The sequence below is a fragment of the Salvelinus fontinalis genome, chromosome 29, assembly GCF_029448725.1.
Source record: "Salvelinus fontinalis isolate EN_2023a chromosome 29, ASM2944872v1, whole genome shotgun sequence".
Classification (NCBI taxonomy): domain Eukaryota; kingdom Metazoa; phylum Chordata; class Actinopteri; order Salmoniformes; family Salmonidae; genus Salvelinus; species Salvelinus fontinalis.
Genome location: NC_074693.1, coordinates 7,039,137 through 7,059,136, shown reverse-complemented (window position 1 = coordinate 7,059,136; position 20,000 = coordinate 7,039,137). Strand labels below are relative to the sequence as shown.

General features: G+C 42.8%; 1 protein-coding gene across 3 annotated transcripts in view; it reads right to left on the bottom strand.

Annotated features, from left to right (window-relative positions):
* Positions 1-18,276, bottom strand: part of LOC129827362 (uncharacterized) — a 91,034-nt gene extending 72,758 nt beyond the window's left edge. For all 3 annotated transcript variants that reach the window (XM_055888140.1, XM_055888138.1, XM_055888139.1), the window contains exons 1-2: positions 17,930-18,276; positions 9,115-11,084 (exon numbers count right to left, since the gene is read on the bottom strand). In XM_055888140.1, coding sequence (XP_055744115.1) covers positions 9,115-10,878 — 1,764 coding nt within the window. In that variant the 5' untranslated portion in view covers positions 10,879-11,084; positions 17,930-18,276. The remainder of the gene's footprint in view (positions 1-9,114; positions 11,085-17,929) is intronic.
* Positions 18,277-20,000: the final 1,724 nt, after the last annotated feature.

The window sequence follows — 20,000 nt, the reverse complement described above, 5'->3', positions numbered from 1 at the left end:
CGTTCCAGTCATTGGCAGCAGAGAACTGGAAGGAGAGGCGGCCAAAGGAAGAATTGGTTTTGGGGGTGACCAGAGAGATATACCTGCTGGAGCGCGTGCTACAGGTAGGTGCTGCTATGGTGACCAGCGAGCTGAGATAAGGGGGGACTTTACCTAGCAGGGTCTTGTAGATGACCTGGAGCCAGTGGGTTTGACGACGAGTATGAAGCGAGGGCCAGCCAACGAGAGTGTACAGGTCGCAGTGGTGGGTAGTATATGGGGCTTTGGTGACAAAACGGATGGCACTGTGATAGACTGCATCCAATTTATTGAGTAGGGTTTTGGAGGCTATTTTGTAAATGACATCACCGAAGTCGAGGATTGGTAGGATGGTCAGTTTTACAAGGGTATGTTTGGCAGCATGAGTGAAGGATGCTTTGTTGCAGAATAGGAAGCCAATTCTAGATTTAACTTTGGATTGGAGATGTTTGATGTGAGTCTGGAAGGAGAGTTTACAGTCTTACCAGACACCTAGGTATTTGTAGTTGTCCACATATTCTAAGTCAGAGCCGTCCAGAGTAGTGATGTTGGACAGGCGGGCAGGTGCAGGCAGCGATCGGTTGAAGAGCATGCATTTAGTTTTACTTGTATTTAAGAGCAAATGGAGGCCACGGAAGGAGAGTTGTATGGCATTGAAGCTCGCCTGGAGGGTTGTTAACACAGTGTCAAAAGAAGGGCCAGAAGTATACAGAATAGTGTCGTCTGCGTAGAGATGGATCAGAGAATCACCAGCAGCAAGAGCGACATCATTGATGTATACAGAGAAGAGAGTCGGTCCAAGAATTGAACCCTGTGGCACCCCCATAGAGACTGCCAGAGGCCCGGACAACAGACCCTCCGATTTGACACACTGAACTCGATCAGAGAAGTAGTTGGTGAACCAGGCGAGGCAATCATTAGAGAAACCAAGGCTGTTGAGTCTGCCGATGAGGATGTGGTGATTGACAGAGTTAAAAGCCTTGGCCAGGTCAATGAATACGGCTGCACAGTATTGTTTCCTATCGATGGCGGTTAAGATATCGTTTATGACCTTGAGCGTGGCTGAGGTGCACCCATGGCCAGCTCTGAAACCAGATTGCATAGTGGAGAAGGTATGGTGGGATTCGAAATGGTCGGTAATCTGTTTGTTGACTTGGCTTTCGAAGACCTTAGAAAGGCAGGGTAGGATAGATATAGGTCTGTAGCTGTTAGGGTCAAGAGTGTCCCCCCCCTTTCGAAGAGGGGGATAACCGCAGCTGCTTTCCAATCTTTGGGAATCTCAGACGACACGAAAGAGAGGTTGAAAAGGCTAGTAATAGGGGTGGCAACAATTTCAGCAGATAGTTTTAGAAAGAAAGGGTCCAGATTTTGCAGCTCTTTCAGAACATCAGCTGACTGTATTTGGGAGAAAGAGAAATGGGGAAGGCTTGGGCGAGTAGCAGAGGGGAGGGCAGTGCTGTTGACCGGGGTAGGGGCAGCCAGGTGGAAAGCATGGCCAGCCGTAGAAAAATGCTTATTGAAATTCTCAATTATAGTGGATTTGTCGGTGGTGACAGTATTTCCTATCTTCAGTGCAGTTGGAAGCTGGGAGGAGGTGTTCTTATTCTCCATGGACTTTACAGTGTCCCAGAACTTTTTTGAATTTGTGTTGCAGGAAGCAAATTTCTGCTTGAAAAAGCTAGCCTTGGCTTTTCTAACTGCCTGTGTATATTGGTTTCTAGCTTCCCTGAAAAGTTGCATATCACGGGGGCTGTTCGATGCTAATGCAGAACGCCATAGGATGTTTTTCTGTTGGTTAAGGGCAGTCAGGTCAGGAGAGAACCAAGGGCTATATCTGTTCCTGGTTCTAAATTTCTTGAATGGGGCATGCTTATTCAAGATGGTGAGGAAGGCATTTTAAAAAAATATCCAGGCATCCTCTACTGACGGGATGAGATCAATATCCTTCCAGGATACATCGGCCAGGTCGATCAGAAAGGCCTGCTCGCTGAAGTGTTTCAGGGAGCGTTTGATAGTGATGAGTGGAGGTCGTTTGACCGCTGACCAAGTACGGATGCAGGCAATGAGGCAGTGATCGCTGAGATCTTGGTTGAAAACAGCAGAGGTGTATTTGGAGGGCAAGTTGGTTAGGATGATATCTATGAGGGTGCCCGTGTTTACGGAATTGGGGTGGTACCTGGTAGGTTCATTGATAATTTGTGTGAGATTGAGGGCATCAAGCTTAGATTGTAGGATGGCTGGGGTGTTAAGCATGTTCCAATTTAGGTCGCCTAGCAGCACGAGCTCTGAAGATAGATGGGGGGCAATCAGTTCACATATGGTGTCCAGAGCACAGCTGGGGGCAAAGGGTGGTCTATAGCAGGCGGCAACGGTGAGAGACTTGTTTTTAGAGAGGTGGATTTTTAAAAGTAGAAGTTCAAATTGTTTGGGAACAGACCTGGATAGTAAAACAGAACTCTGCAGGCAATCTTTGCAGTAGATTGCAACACCGCCCCCTTTGGCCGTTCTATCTTGTCTGAAAATCTTGTAGTTGGGGATGAAAATGTCAGAATTTTTGGTGGTCTTTCCAAGCCAGGATTCAGACACGGCTAAAACATCCGGGTTGGCAGAGTGAGCTAAAGCAGCGAACAAAACAAACTTAGGGAGGAGGCTTCTAATGTTAACATGCATGAAACCAAGGCTATTACGGTTACAGAAGTCATCAAAAGAGAGCACCTGGGGAATAGGAGTGGAGCTAGGTACTGCAGGGCCTGGATTCACCTCTACATCACCAGAGGAACAGAGGAGGAGTAGGATAAGGGTACGGCTAAAAGCTATGAGAATTGGTCGTCTAGAGCATCTAGAACAGAGAGTAAAAGGACGTTTCTGGGGGCGATAAAATAGCTTCAAGGAATAATGTACAGACAAAGGTATGGTAGGATGTGAATACAGTGGAGGTAAACCTAGGTATTGAGTGATGATGAGAGAGATATTGTCTCTAGAAACATCATTGAAACCAGGTGATGTCATCGCATATGTGGGTGGTGGAAATGAAAGGTTGGATATGGTATAGTGAGAAGGGCTAGAGGCCCTACAGTGAAATAAGCCAATAAACACTAACCAGAACAGCAGTGGACAAGGCATATTTACATTAAGGAGAGGCATGCTTAATCGAGTGATCAATAAGGGTCCAGTGAGTAGAGGTTGGTTGGGGTCACGGCGATCCAGACAGCTGGCCGGGTAGATAGATAGCATAGGATGGAGGTCTATTTTTAGACACCTCGTGCGTTTCCGTCGGTAGATTAGTGGGGTTCCGTGTCTTGTAGAGGGGATCAATCCAATTGGCAAAATAGATATAGTGACCCAAGAAAAAAAAAGAAAAAAAATGTCTGAAATACTTATTAAGATAGCAGCCGATAAGACAGCTAACGATTAGCGGGCCCCAGGTGAGCGTTCAGGTAACGTCGCGATGGAGGTGCCAGTTGGATAACTCCCTCGGGCAGATAACGTCGGCAGTCAATCGTGAAGGCCCGGTGGGGCTCCGTATCTGCAGCAAAAAAAACCCGGGTCCGGATAGGTGACTGTAGCCCAGGAATGGCTGATGGAACTCCTCAGCTGGCTAGCTCCGGAATAATTTAAGTTTGCTCCGGGATCGACGTAAGCCAATAGTCACACGGTTTGCAGCTAGCTAGCTGCGAAATCAAGGTGCAAATGTCCAGAGCCTGCGGCTGAAATCCGGGGAAACTGAGAGAAAAAAAAGGCCCGGTATGCTCCGGTCCGAGTCGCCTTGCACAAAAGTGCCGGTAGATTATCGAGCTAAAGGAATAGCTGATGACCACAAAACGTGGGCAGCTGAAACACCAACGCTAGCCAGCAAGCCGGCTAACTTCTGGGCTGCTTCAAATTAGCTTTCGGCTAGCTTTCGGCTAACTTCTGGTTAGCTTTCTGGCTAACTTCTGATTAGCCCCTGGTTAGCTTCACTGTGGATTTTCAGATTTGAGGTAAATAATACTTTTTTGTTGTAATTGGTGAGGCGGGTTGCAGGAAAGCTTTTGTAGTTGAGTTCTTGGATAATAAAAAAATATAAAAGATATGCGAAGAAGGTGTAAATATATATATACAGGACAAGACAGTACGAGTGTAACAGGGTTGGTTATGTTTCCACTTGCCTCTAAAGAAATGTGTATTTGATGTTCAAGCATTCTTATTGGTTAGTTCAATTCTGATGACAATAAGGGGTGTTGTGATTGGCCCCACTTGCAGATAGGGGGAGATCGCGAACGTCAGGTCTTCCCAGTATGAAAATGTGATGCAAGGGGTAGGTCACGTTCTGAATACTGTTTTCTATTTTCTATTTTACAATGTGTACAAGTTTGCTGTACGTTACTGATTTTATACATGTGTGGGTATATGGTACCTGTTAGGGATTGAGGGGCTTTCTGGGATGAGCTTTGGCATATGATTGCTGTAAATAATTGTGTTAGCTAGCATACACCGATGTCATGGTCACATAAGCCACGGCTAACACAGTTGTCTTCATGCTACAGATTTTGTCATCGACAGCCATCAACACTGTTAAGCCCTGCACAACTAACGTGCTGTTTCCCATTTAACAACAGGTATTTATACATGTTATATTTTGTATTGTATTTTTGTATTTTGTTCGCCCAGTATGAAAATGTGATGCAAGGGATTTTGTCATCGACAGCCATCAACACTGTTAAGCCCTGCACAACTAACGTGCTGTTTCCCATTTAACAACAGCAGAAATAAATGATGCTCAACTGGGACCACTGGCCGAAGTTATTTATTATTATAAAACACAACGCATGGAGAGTACACTATACATCTGTTACACGAGGACAAAAATGACGTCTGAACTGCTAAGCCATCTTGGTGTATCTTGGTGTATACATATCTGGAATGTCTAAGGGAGCCGTGAGGACTATGTTGGAATATAATACATATCTGGAATGTCTAAGGGAGCCGTGAGGACTATGTTGGAATATAATACATATCTGGAATGTCTAAGGGAGCCGTGAGGACTGGGTTGGAATATAATACATATCTGGAATGTCTAAGGGAGCCGTGAGGACTGGACTTTCAGAATCAGATTCATGTGTTTTTTAGGACAAGATTACCTGGTGTGTTTCTGTGTGGAGGAGACAGGCAGGGGCAGGAAAGACAGACTACTCTCCACACAGACATCTCTGACTCTACTTCCTCTTCTGGCCAACAGATGGGGCAAAAGAATGCCCACAATACACCCTCTGCACATTACCCACACCCTCTATAACAGACACACCCTCTACACCCTCTGTAACAGACACACCCTCTGTAACAGATACACCCTCTACACCCTCTGTAACAGACACACCCTCTGTAACAGCTACACCCTCTACACCCTCTGTAACAGACACACCCTCTGCCTCTGTAACAGACACACCCTCTGTAACAGACACACCCTCTGTAACAGACACACCCTCTGTAACAGACACACCCTCTGTAACAGACACACCCTCTGCCTCTGTAACAGACACACCCTCTGTAACAGACACACCCTCTGTAACAGACACACCCTCTGTAACAGACACACCCTCTGTAACGGACATATAGTCTACTTATTCAACGTTGTAGAGTCCAAGTAACTGTTATGAGACTTACATGAACTATTTAGATGATTGCTGTTGTTTTTCAAAAGCAAAAGAATGATGATGGTTAAAAATGTTAAAAAGGTTAACAATGAGACAATGTTGTAATGTAATAGTTATGTAATAGTTACATGATCACAGGATCTGATAATGACGTAAAAGGAATTAATGATTTGAAGGGACTGATTAAAATGAGGCGATGACTTACAATAACACATAATGTAATCATTACCAGCCACAGATTACAAGGAATTTACAACTATTTGAATTCCTTATCAGCTGAATGGATGTATTTGCAGTCCCTTGCAAAAGTGTTTGTGGCAAATTCGTGGCAAATTTGCTGCAAACAAAATAGTGTCACAAAATGTTGCCAGAAGTTTGCCAATGTTTGCCTCTTGGGATGAATCTGTGGCAAACCTTTGGCAACAGTAATATGTATTGCCACTAGTGGTAAACAGTTCACTACAGTTCCTTTCTGGCAGACAAGTCTCTCAACATTCTATTTGAATCTGTGGCAAACCTGTGGCCACAATATTAATTGCCAGTGGTGGCAAACCTGTTTAACGGAAGCCGTTTCGAGTGAACACATGAATTCCAAGACAAGTAACTGTTGATGAGCAATCAAGGTGATTAGAAAAATTTGTTGGAAAATTAAAACCAAGCTAGCTACCTACAAAAGTTGTCCGGTGTGTATATAACTTATTAATTAAACTTCCTAATACATGTTAAAATTACATTAACTAATTGATGGCTCGTTAGCAATGGAATGTTTTATGGGATAGAATGATGAGTTATTTTATTTTGGAATTGAACATGTCAGTAAAAACAAACGATGTGTGTTTGTTGACAAACACCGATTTGTTGATCCAGGGAACCCCCCCCCCCCATTTGTACTTCTTGTTTACACATGGAGGGAGCTTACCAAAACAGTTATTAGACCTCTTTGCCTTAGCTGTTGATGTTTTTTGTTTTTGTTGTTAACCCTGTTGTTTATTTTCCAATGCCCAACATATTCAACACACATCATATAGTAATGGTTGTATAACACTTAATTGAAAAAAAGCTTCACACTTTTCGATTGTTTTTTTAATTGGTTTCAGTTTGGGATTTCATCACTAGGTGGAGACATTGACCATAGTACCCAACACCCTGACCACCAACCTGTATGGTTACCACACACTCTCTCTCTCATTAGCACCACCAGCTGAAGAGAGTTTTGTCCCTAATTGTCTTCCCCATGCCCTATATGAACTTTCCCATTCCCTTTGTGATTTTTCTAAAGAAGGCCATTGAAGGCCAAAACGTCAATCTTTTGAACTTGACTAATAAAACTAAGATATGTTTATGGTGAGCGTGCTTTGCACCTTTTCCTGTCCAATGATGTTTACAGATTTTTAGGTTGTAGCTCAACTCATTTTGGTTGAGCACCCTCTACTTCTTTCCAAATGGGAATAGAGTGAACACATTTTATTGATACCAGTTTCAATCTATCAGTGCCATTGACTGGCTAACACTTGGCTAGCGCTTAGCTAGCTAGCTAACGTTAGCTATCATATTTTTGCACAATTAATGTGATAGCTAGCTAGCTAACTAAGGATTTACCTGAACACTTATACTGTATTTTTTGTTGATGTCTTTAATACCAATACGCATTTCAATATGCTAGTGTCACTGTTCAATAGTATTTTAGCTAGCACACCAGCTAAGGTAACAACAATTTGAGGTATTATTCTCATCAATGTAGCCCATACAGTCATCCTTTGTAACAATGAGATATTTCGTTGTTTTAAACTATTGGCTAGCGCATCTTGTTCATATGTGTTTTTCCTTCTCTCTTTCTAGAAGTAATCAGTTACAGGGCAAAATGACAGATTGAGGCCTTCAATCAAACTGAGGACAAACTGAGGAAAAATGTGTGCACCAGGTCAAGCAAGACTTCTTGCATGGATGGCTTTGAGATGTAAGTTAACAATAATTCATTTTGGAACAATAATATGAAATACCATTTTAGGCATAACTCAATGTTATGCTTTTCTTCCACCCAAGCCTTAAATACCAGAGTCAGGAAGAATAGACAACTAGTAGACAATGATGAAGTCCCCAGTCTGGATTGAATATCATAACTAGTTGAAGAAAAATCTTGTATACTGTGGCTCTCTAGGAACAGTTGGCCACACATTAAAAAATAGATTTAGTAGGCCTAAGTCCCTGTTTATGCTAACTACATCGTTTGTTTGTAAAGCATTTATACAAGGCAGAAACGTTGTTTCCCTGCTGAAAAATATATAGGCCAGTTTCAGTAAGAAGCATTGCAACATGCATAGAAACACGCATAGCAACATGCATAGAAACACGCATTGCAACATGCATAGAAACACGCGTAGCAACACGCATAGCAACACGCATAGCAACACGCATAGCAACACGCATAGAAACACGCATAGCGACACGCATAGAAACACGCATAGCAACACGCATAGCAACACGCACAGCAACACGCACAGCAACACGCATAGCAACACGCATAGCAACACGCATAGCAACACGCATAGCAACATGCATAGCAACACGCATAGCAACATGCATAGCCACCAAGGCAACTTTGTAACAGCTGACCCAGTTTTTCCAAAGCCAAACCCAACCATTAGCCGCTGAATCTACCTTTTAAGATACTAAAATCTCAAATGTTTTCAGTAACCATAATGTTGATTTTGTTTAGTGTTTTCTGATTGTTTCAGTTCATGTTTTCAACAAGCTTTGGACAAAGGACTTCCACAGGACCGCCATCTCCAAAGTTCACTCCAAAAGGCAATAGTTGTGAACTGGGCTTGATTTAGTTGTTGTTGTTTTAATTATCTACATTTTGTTAAGTATCTTTTAAACTTCCATTGGTTGAAAGCTATTGCTCAATTATCACTTGGCTCATGTAAATTCTGTAGTTGCCCCTTTAAACATCCTAAGGTCAACATCTCCCTAGTGTTCACATTTCTCTCATGTGAATGTAGCTACATAAACATATTAAATAAACTATTTATTTGGGAAATATACCATCTTTGCTCCTTTCTTCATTAGAAATTTGAATTTATTTTGATCTGTTAAGATATTGAACACATGTTGTTTAGTATATTTAGCAAGTTTAGTTCTCCCTGTGAGAAGAAAGTTCATTTAAAGTTATATGTAATTGGGTTTATGAAGATAAAAAATGTCAATGTTGTTAACACACAATAAGCAAAAAACGTATCTCATTTGCATATTCATGTTTGCCACAAGTTTCCCAGAATTGTTTGCCAGAAGTTTACAAGTTGCCGCAAATTTGCCTCAACAGTTTGCCACAAAACGAATTTGCATGTGAAAATATGAGCTTGCTGCAAATTTGGTTTGCCACAACTGTTTTCCAGAAGCCAGTTTTTTAGATACGGGGTATTGAACATACAACAGTTTTCATGTTTATCATCAACATACTCACCTTAAATACTTCCTGGTGGCAGTTTCCTGCTGGCTCCTTAGTGGCTACGATCTCTCCTTCCCGTAACTCTGATTGGCCGTTTGGAAGGTATGTCTGCTCTGAGACAGTTAGAGCATCCTTGGAATCCAGGTAATTTCCTGAGTGTCCCTCTCCTCCCTCTCTTTCTCTCTCTTCCACTGTAGACAGACATTCTAAGTGGTCTCTGTCTACCTCTGTCTCTCTCTCTTTCTGAGTCTCTCTCTCCAGCCTTGAGTGTGGCTCGTGATTCTCTACTGTGGCTACAGACGTGTGCCGCGTATGTCTCTCTGTCTGTCGGTCCATCTGTCTGTCCGTCTCCAATGAGCTCACACACACCACGCCGTTAACGCTTGATGAGTCCGGACTCACCCTCCAGGCCTTCAGCATCACCTGAGGAGACCGTCTGCCTAGTAGAGTAGAGGGTGAGGCAGGGTCACAGGCAGGGGAGCGAGGGGGATGAGGGGTCAGGGGTGAGTTGGGTGTTGGGGGACACTCTGGATGGTCCTCACTGCGGAGAGTCAGGGACACACTGTGGACATAGTCACCCAGATGCTGCCCTGCTCTGGGGGAGCCCAGCGGCGACCGCTCCCCTCTCTCCTCTGGAGGAGAGAAGGAGCGCGAAGACGTCCGCCATTTTCTAGCCGTCTCCGCAACGTTGCTGAAGAACTTAATCAGACCCCCAAAATGTCCGCCTTTGCTGTCAGAGTGCTTTGGAGCCGCTGGTTGAAAGTCCCTGACACTCTCGAAGTCCACCGAGCCGTAGTCAGAGTCCATGGTCTTATCCAGTGTGTGGAGCTCTGAGTCAAAACTCCTCTCTGAGTAGGCCGGGTTCCCTTTGCCCAGGACAGAGATCCTCCTCAGGTAACTCCACACGTCAGCTCTTTTAGATCTCCTCCCACCCAGCAGGACCTTGGGGCTGCCCCTCACACTCTGCTCCTCACACACTCCTGCTGAGGTATTGTTACAGTTAGAGGAGTGGTTGGCCTGCGCCTGAGCCTGGACCTGAGGTCTCTTGGAGTAGGGGACTCTCTCTGTGGGCTTAGAGCCGTTCTGGGTAAGAGGCTCCACTAGTGAGTGAAGATGGTGTCTGTCCAGGGTAGCTGTCAGATCAATGTCCTCAAATGAGCAGTCGAACTCGGCGGTGTGTCCGGCATACGAATGCCTCTTTGCACGGTGGCGGAGTGTGCTCCTACAGGGGTGCAGGCCGGGCGAGGGGAGGAAGTCCCGGCAGAATGAGTCGTCCTCCGTCTCTCCGTCTCTGAACTTAGTGTTGGACCCAGACATCTTCCCCACCCTCCCCTTGAAGACACCCGGAGAGCGGAGCTTCTTGATGGAGCGGACCTTGTCAGCGAAGGACAGTTTAGGGATGAAGGCCTCCTCTCCAGGGAGGATCATGGAGTGAGGTCTTCTGTTATCCAGCTCTGAGGCCACTCTACGCCGGGTCAAGATCTTCCAGATGCCCCCAGTCGCTCTTGTTCTACGGTTGACCTCCGGGCGCTCCTTTCCAGGGGTCTGAGGGGGTGCCTGGGGCTCTGCCTGTCTATCCCCAGCCTCCTGCCACTCTCTCTGGGTTTGGCCTGGCCCCGGACCTTCTCCTTGACCCTCTCCCTGTCCCTCTTCCTTCCCAGTCTCCTGGATAGATACGGTGCCGGTCTCATTCTGCACATCCAGAGACACGTTGAAGACTTTATTGACGAACCCGTTGGGGTCGCTGCTGGGGGAGGCGGGGCTGTCCGTGTGTTCCATCCTCTCTCATCTCATCCTACTACAGCTCTGTCAGCCATCAGCTCAGTCAGCTATCAGCTCCGTCGGCTATCGGCTCTGTCAGCTATCAGCTCCGTCAGCTATCAGCTCCGTCCGCTATCAGCTCCGTCCACTATCAGCTCCGTCAGCTATCAGCTCCGTCAGCTATCAGCTCCGAACCGCACCATCTCTTTCACTCCCACACACCCCTGGAGAGACAAAACACACAACACAACCATTTGTGAACTCTCTTATACTCACACACACAATTCAATTCAAATCAATGAAAGAACCCTGTATTTATCTCTGAGGGGTAATAAGAACCCTGTATTATCTCTGAGGGGCAATAAGAACCCTGTATTATCTCTGAGGGGCAATAAGAACCCTGTATTTATCTCTGAGGGGTAATAGGAACCCTGTATTTATCTCTGAGGGGTAATAGGAACCCTGTATTTATCTCTGAGGTGCAATAAGAACCCTGTATTTATCTCTGAGGAGCAATAAGAACCCTGTATTTATCTCTGAGGAGCAATAAGAACCCTGTATTTATCTCTGAGGGGTAATAGGAACCCTGTATTTATCTCTGAGGGGTAATAGGAACCCTGTATTTATCTCTGAGGGGCAATAAGAACCCTGTATTTATCTCTGAGGGGTAATAGGAACCCTGTATTTATCTCTGAGGGGCAATAATAACCCTGTATTTATCTCTGAGGGGCAATAATAACCCTGTATTTATCTCTGAGGGGCAATAAGAACCCTGTATTTATCTCTGAGGTGCAATAAGAACCCTGTATTTATCTCTGAGGGGCAATAAGAACCCTGTATTTATCTCTGAGGGGCAATAAGAACCCTGTATTTATATCTGAGGGGCAATAAGAACCCTGTATTTATCTCTGAGGGGTAATAGGAACCCTGTATTTATCTCTGAGGAGCAATAAGAAAATCTGAGACTTTGCACGAGTTCAACCAAACAAACTCATTATTCATAATATGTCATACAGACCTGACCACACATCAGATGTAGATACAGTACAGAAACAGTACAGATACAGTACATATACAGATACAGATACAGTACAGATACAGTACAGATACAAATACAGATACAGTACAGATACAGTACAAATACAGATACAGATACAGTACAGATACAGAAACAGAAACAGATACAGTACAAATACAGATACAGATACAGTACAGATACAGAAACAGAAACAGATACAGTACAGATACAGTAAAAATACAGATACAGATACAGTACAGATACAGTACAGATACAGATACAGAAACAGATACAGTACAGATACAGATACAGGTACAGGTACAGGTACAGATACAGATACAGGTACAGATACAGTACAGATACAGTACAGATACAGATAGAGATAGAGATACAGATACAGATACAGTACAGATACAGATACAGATACAGATACAGTACAGATACAGAAACAGAAACAGATACAGATACAGTACAGATACAGTAAAAATACAGATACAGATACAGTACAGATACAGTACAGACACAGATACAGAAACAGATACAGATACAGTACAGATACAGTACAGACACAGATAGAGATACAGATACAGTACAGATACAGATACAGATACAGTGCAGATACAGATACAGGTACAGGTACAGATACAGATGCAGATACAGGTACAGATACAGTACAGATACAGTACAGATACAGATACAGATACAGATACAGATACAGAAACAGATACAGTACAGATACAGTACAGATACAGTACAGATACAGATACAGTACAGATACAGTACAGATACAGATACAGTACAGATACAGTACAGATACAGATACAGTACACATACAGATACAGATACATTACAAATACAGATACAGATACAGATACAGTACAGATACAGATACAGACACAGTACAGATACAGTACAGATACAGTACAGATACAGATACAGTACACATACAGATACAGATACACTACAAATACAGATACAGATACAGATACAGTACAGATACAGATACAGATATAGTACAGATACAGATACAGATACAGATACAGATACAGATATAGTACATATACAGATACAGATACAGATACAGTACAGATACAGATACAGATACAGATACAGATACAGTACAGATACAGTACAGATACAGATACAGTACAGATACAGTACAGATACAGATACAGTACAGATACAGATACAGATACAGATACACTACAAATACAGATACAGATACAGATACAGATACAGTACAGATACAGATACAAATACAGATACAGTAGAGATACAGTACAGATACAGATACAGATACAGACACACTACAAATACAGATACAGATACAGATACAGTACAGATACAGATACAGTACAAATACAGATACAGTACAGATACAGATACAGTACAGATACAGATACAGATATAGTACAGATACAGATACAGTACAGATACAGATACAGTAAAAATACAGATACAGATACAGAAACAGATACAGTACAGATACAGTACAGATACAGTACAGATACAGATACAGATACAGTACAGATACAGTACAGATACAGATACAGTACAGATACAGATACAGTACACATACAGATACATATACACTACAAATACAGATACAGATACAGATACAGTACAGATACAGATACAGACACAGTACAGATACAGTACAGATACAGTACAGATACAGTACAGATACAGATACAGTACACATACAGATACAGATACACTACAAATACAGTACAGATACAGATACAGTACAGATACAGATACAGTACAGATACAGATACAGTACAGATACAGATACAGATACAGTACAGATACAGTACAGATACAGATACAGTACAGATACAGATACAGATACAGAAACAGACACACTACAGATACAGTACAGATACAGATACAGTACAGATACAGATACAGTACAGATACAGTACAGATACAGATACAGATACAGTACAAATACAGATACAGATACAGTACAGATACAGATACAGTAGAGATACAGATACAGATACAGTACAGGTACAGATACAGATACAGATACAGATACAGTACACATACAGATACAGATACACTACAAATACAGATACAGATACAGATACAGTACAGATACAGATACAGATACACTACAAATACAGATACAGATACAGATACAGATACAGTACAGATACAGATACAGTACAGATACAGATACAGATACAGTACAGATACAGATACAGATACAGATACAGATACAGATATAGTACAGATGCAGTACAGATGCAGTACAGATACAGCACAAATACAGATACAGATACAGATACACTACAAATACAGATACAGATACAGTACAGATACAGATACAGTACAAATACAGATACAGATACAGATACACTACAAATACAGTCTCAACCTTTAAGTCTTTACTGAAGACTTATCTCTTCAGTAGGTCATATGATTGAGTGTAGTCTGGCCCAGGAGTGTGAAGGTGAACGGAAAGGCTCTGGAGCAACGAACCGCCCTTGCTGTCTCTCCAGGGCCGGTTCCCCTCTCTCCACTGGGATTCTCTGCCTCTAACCCTGTTACTGGGGCTGAGTCACTGGCTTGCTGGTGCTCTTTCATGCCGTCCCTAGGAGGGGTGCGTCACTTGAGTGGGTTGAGTTACTGACGTGAACTTCCTGTCTGGGTTGGCACCCCCCCTTGGTTGTGCTGTGGTGGAGACCTTTGTGGGCTATACTCGGCCTTGTCTCAGGATTGTAAGTTGGTGGTTGAGGATATCCCTCTAGTGGTGTGGGGGCTGTGCTTTGGCAGAGTGGGTGGGGTTATATCCTTCCTGTTTGGCCCTGTCCGGGGGTTTCTTCGGATGGGGCCACAGTGTCTCCTGACCGCTCCTGTCTCAGCCTCCAGTATTTATGCTGCAGTAGTTTATGTGTCGGGGGGCTAGGGTCAGTTGGTTATACCTGGAATACTTCTCCTGTCTTATCCAGTGTCCTGTGTGAATTTAAGTATGCTCTCTCTAATTCTCTCGTTCTCTCTTTCTCTCTGAGAACCTGAGCCCTAGGACCATACGTCAGGACTACCGGGCATGCTGACACCTTGCTGTCCCCAGTCCGCCCGGCCTTGCTGCTATTCCAGTTTCAACTGTTTCTGCCTGCGGTTACGAAACCCCTACCTGTCCCAGACCTGCTGTTTTCAACTCTTAATGATCGGCTATGAAAAGCCAACTGAGATTTATTCCTGATTATTATTTGACCATGCTTGTCATTTATGAACATTTTGAAAATCTTGGCTCTCTCTAATTTTCTCCTTCTCTCTTTCTCTCGGAGGACCTGAGCCCTAGGACCATACGTCGGGACTACCGGCCGTGGTGACTCCTTGCTGCCCCCAGTCCGCCTGGCCTTGCTGCTATTCCAGTTTCAACTCTTCTGCCTGCGGTTATGGAACCCCTACCTGTCCCAGACCTGCTGTTTTCAACTCTTAATGATCGGCTATGAAAAGCCAACTGAGATTTATTCCTGATTATTATTTGACCATGCTTGTCATTTATGAACATTTTGAAAATCTTGGCTCTCTCTAATTTTCTCCTTCTCTCTTTCTTTCTCTCGGAGGACCTGGGCCCTAGGACCATGCGTCGGGACTGCCGCCCGTGGTGACTCCTTGCTGTCCCCAGTCCGCCTGGCCTTGCTGCTATTCCAGTTTCAGCTGTTCTGCCTGCGGTTATGGAACCGCCACCTGTCCCAGACCTGTTGTTTTTCAACTCTTAATGATCAGCTATGAAAAGCCAACTGAAAATTATTCATGATTATTATTTGACCATGCTTGTCACTTATGAACATTTTTGAACATCTTAGCATAGTTCTGTTATAATCTCCACCCGGCACAGCCAGAAGAGGACTGGCCACCCCTCATAGCCTGGTTCCTCTCTAGGTTTCTTCCTAGGTTTTGGCCTTTCTAGGGAGTTTTTCCTAGCCACCGTGCTTCTACACCTGCATTCTAGCTGTTTGGGGTTTTAGGCTGGGTTTCTGTACAGCACTTCGAGATATTATCTGATGTACGAAGGGCTATATAAAATAAAATTGATTGATTGAAAATTGATTGAAATACAGATACAGATACAAATACAGTACAGATACAGATACAGATACAGTACAGATACAGTACAGATACAGATACAGATACAGTACAGATACAGTACAGATACATATACAGTACAGATACAGATACAGATACAGTACAGATACAGTACAGATACAGTACAGATACAGTACAGATATGGCACAGATACAGTAGAAATACAGTACAGTACAGCTATGGTTGCATCCTGAATGGCAGCCTATTTCCTACAGTGCACCACTTGTGACCAGGGCCCAACAGAAGTGGCCTATATAGGCAATAGGGTGCCACTTGGGAGACGACCCTATCTCTCATCACTTGTAACACATGAACTAACATAGTAGTACATGGTCATACAACACATAACATAGTAGTACATAATCATACATGGAACATTCTATACAAGCATACATAACTAGCAAACAATGTTCAGTATTTGAGATGAGCTAATGTAAGGTGACTTGAAACAAGGGAATCTTTCATCTTGTGTGCTGTACAGTGGTCCCCTTAAAGTGAGTCAGCATTATTTAAACCCCCACCCCCATACCCCTCTATGCCCCCGCGAGCCACATTAGCCCAAGTGATTATACAGAAGACAGCGGCACACGAACACACATACACCAGGATCCTGCGTTGCCGTGGAAACCTACGGAGGTGGTGGTGATGTGTGTGTGCAGCAGCAACGTTTGTGAGTTTTTGTGTATGTGTGTGTGTGCGCGTGTGCCTGTTCGTGTGCGTGTTCGTGTTCGTGTGTGTGTGTGTGCGTGTGTGTTGATATCACATGACATATCCCCTTCATCTGAGGAGGATGACTGAGAGCCTGGCCCCGCCTCCATTCACTCTCTGTTCCACATATTAATGCACTATACTAGTCCACGTCATTTGAGACAGGACTATGCCCTATTAGTCTACGTTATGTGAACCTACAGATCCATCCCACAAGAGTAGTTAGGCATACATGTAGTTAGATACAGTATTATGATCTAATCTAGAAGGAATGGCTTCATGTAGTCAGATACAGTATTATAAACTAATCTAAGAAGAATGGTTACATGTAGTCAGATACAGTATTATAAACTAATCTAAGAAGAATGGTTACATGTAGTTAGATACAGTATTATAAACTAATCTAGAGGAATGGTTACATGTAGTCAGATACAGTATTATAAACTAATCTAAGAAGAATGGTTACATGTAGTCAGATACAGTATTATAAACTAATCTAGAAGGAACGGTTACATGTAGTTAGATACAGTATTATAAACTAATCTAAGAGGAATGGTTACATGTAGTTAGATACAGTATTATAAACTAATCTAGAAGGAACGGTTACATGTAGTTAGATACAGTATTATAAACTAAGAGGTGTAGTTAGATACAGTATTATAACTTAGAGGTGTAGTTAGATACAGTATTATAACTTAGATGTGTAGTTAGATACAGTATTATAAACTAATCTAAGACGCATCCTCCACTAGAAGTTAAACAATAGTCCAAAAATGTGTCAACTGTACTATATAAATATATATGTTTTATAATAACATGATTTAAAATGACACTATTCCATATATATGATCCTATAATTACATATAGGCCTATATACTCTATAAACTAGAACAGGTGTCTCTTATCAAATATTCATAAAATGGAGAAGAAACAAATATATGCCAACAAGACATTCTAAATATGAAAAATTTACCTCACGTTATGTGTATTTATTGTTTTAAATAGGCCTGTAGGAACGTCAAAGTAAACTGAAAAGTGCATAGTTGATTAATAAATTAGGATCGGCAACGGTAAGAATCGGCTATAGCCAATCTTTAGAACTCTTCTCATCTAAGAAATTTAACCGATCCATTTAACAAGAATCCGTTACAGTATAGCCTCTATGGCAATGTATTGACGACAACAGACGTAACAAGCAAGAAACGTTACGGAACGTGCGTTTAGAAAAGTGGTGTAACCTACCAACCGGCTTTCAAGAGCTGAAACTCCTCAATACTTCTGGACAAAACGTCATCTTTCTTTTACAGTAAGTAGGATGCAAAAACAGCGGTTGACTTCCCACCTGGTAAACTTTTTACATCTATGAGTAACGCTGAAATTATGCTGTGGCGAGTTTTCAGGCGAAGTCTTGTGACGTGGGCTAATCTCCTTAGGTTCTAGAAATCCTCCTCAAAACTCTGAAATGTCCAAAGTTTTCTCTCTGAGCAGAGAGAATGATGAACACTCTTGCCCTTTAAACTCAAGCAGCAGACGCCGACAGTCAGATGATAAAACGCTCTCACGCAGACAGTGGAAAGCGGGACAGACTACATACGATCAGCAGCCAGGGCGCAAAAAAACACACGCACTCACTCACACGCACATGCTCACGCACCACACTCACATGCTCACGCACACACACACACACACACACACACACACACACACACACACACACACACACACACACACACACACACACACACGCACACACACACACACACACACACATATATACACACATATACATATATATACACACATATATATATATCAGTTTCTGTTGAATTGTAATTAGTAAACTGCCCCCTAGTTCATTTAAGTAGCCCAATAACCTTAGCGATATAATGGTTCAAGTGAAAGATGTCAGTGAAAAGATGTGATTGACTGAACAGTGGTTTCATTGGCTGGACCCGCTTTCAGGAATTGCTTTGAATGTGAAAATCCTTCTATTGAAAGGACACAATGGAAGAGAGCACACAGGGGAAACTGAATTCACAGAATCTAAACAGCTTCAGAGTCTTTTAGCTGTGAAAGAGGAGATGGTAGGGCAGGGGACTAAATTTAAACGTTTCCTCTCTGTCCTGTTTCTGGCCCATTGTCATCGCATGGCGTTCTCCCTTCTACACAGGAAGCAGTGGATCTTACAGCAAAGGGGGTGGGGGGGGGGGGACTATTTGGCTGACAATGGCAGGAAGCCTGTCTGAATGTATGTAACAGTCTGTCTGTGTGTCCCCGCCCTCCTGTGGACCAAAGACCCCTTAGAGTGGTCCTAAAGAACCTCACTGTTTTGTAACTGTGTGACTTATCCTCCATACTCTTCCTCTGTAAATCATACTCTACAGTCATCATCCTCTTTTTCTGTAACTCATACTCTACAGTCATCATTCTCTTCCTCTAACTCATACTCTACTGCCATCATCACGCCACTGAGGACAGTAACAGCCAGGCTCTTTACATGACCCATTGTTTATCAAGATGACAAACCTTAAAGGCACAATGAAGGTTTCCTGCCTTGGCGGGGCTGCTGTGGGCTGAAACACAGACGCAGGATTGTGGAGAGACCGTTATAGAACAAGAGTCATGCCGTTTTTATAATATGGTCAAATAACTTCAAAATATTTTTTATAGGAAAGTAACATTATCGTTACATGATAACTTGACAGCCTTCATAATAATAACCTGAAGACTGTACAGATGTAGGATCTTCATTTGATCACCCTGTTACAGGATAACTTTCCTGTAATGCAGGACATTTAAAACTTGTAGTGTATTTGAGGTTTAAAAAGGCTTCTGAAGTTTGTAATTTCGACTTTGAAATTTTTGATTTGATTTTACCTTACGAAAACTGTATCAACTCTTACACGAATGTCCAATAATTAATTATAATCCACAGCATAATTCATATTTCCTGTTGCTGCAGGATTATTTTCCTGCTGTAGCAATCTGGCTAAAATGAAGGTCCTACAGATCAGTATCTTTTACACACTAAATGGCTGCAATTTAAAGTATTGTAATGTCTAATCCTCCTCTTTCTCTATTCCAACCCTATCCCTCCTTTTCTCACAGAAGCCAGGCAGCTTCATGCTGTCCCCTCTAGTCAGTCACAATACACACATCCTGATCCGGGCCTAAAGCTCTCTGTCTCTACTGGGGTCGTCCTCTCAGTCTTCTCAGTCTAGCTCAGACCTGCTCAATCCAGACACATTACACCAAACACAGACAAACACATATATAGGAAATTACATCGACTACACACAGAGACACACTTTAA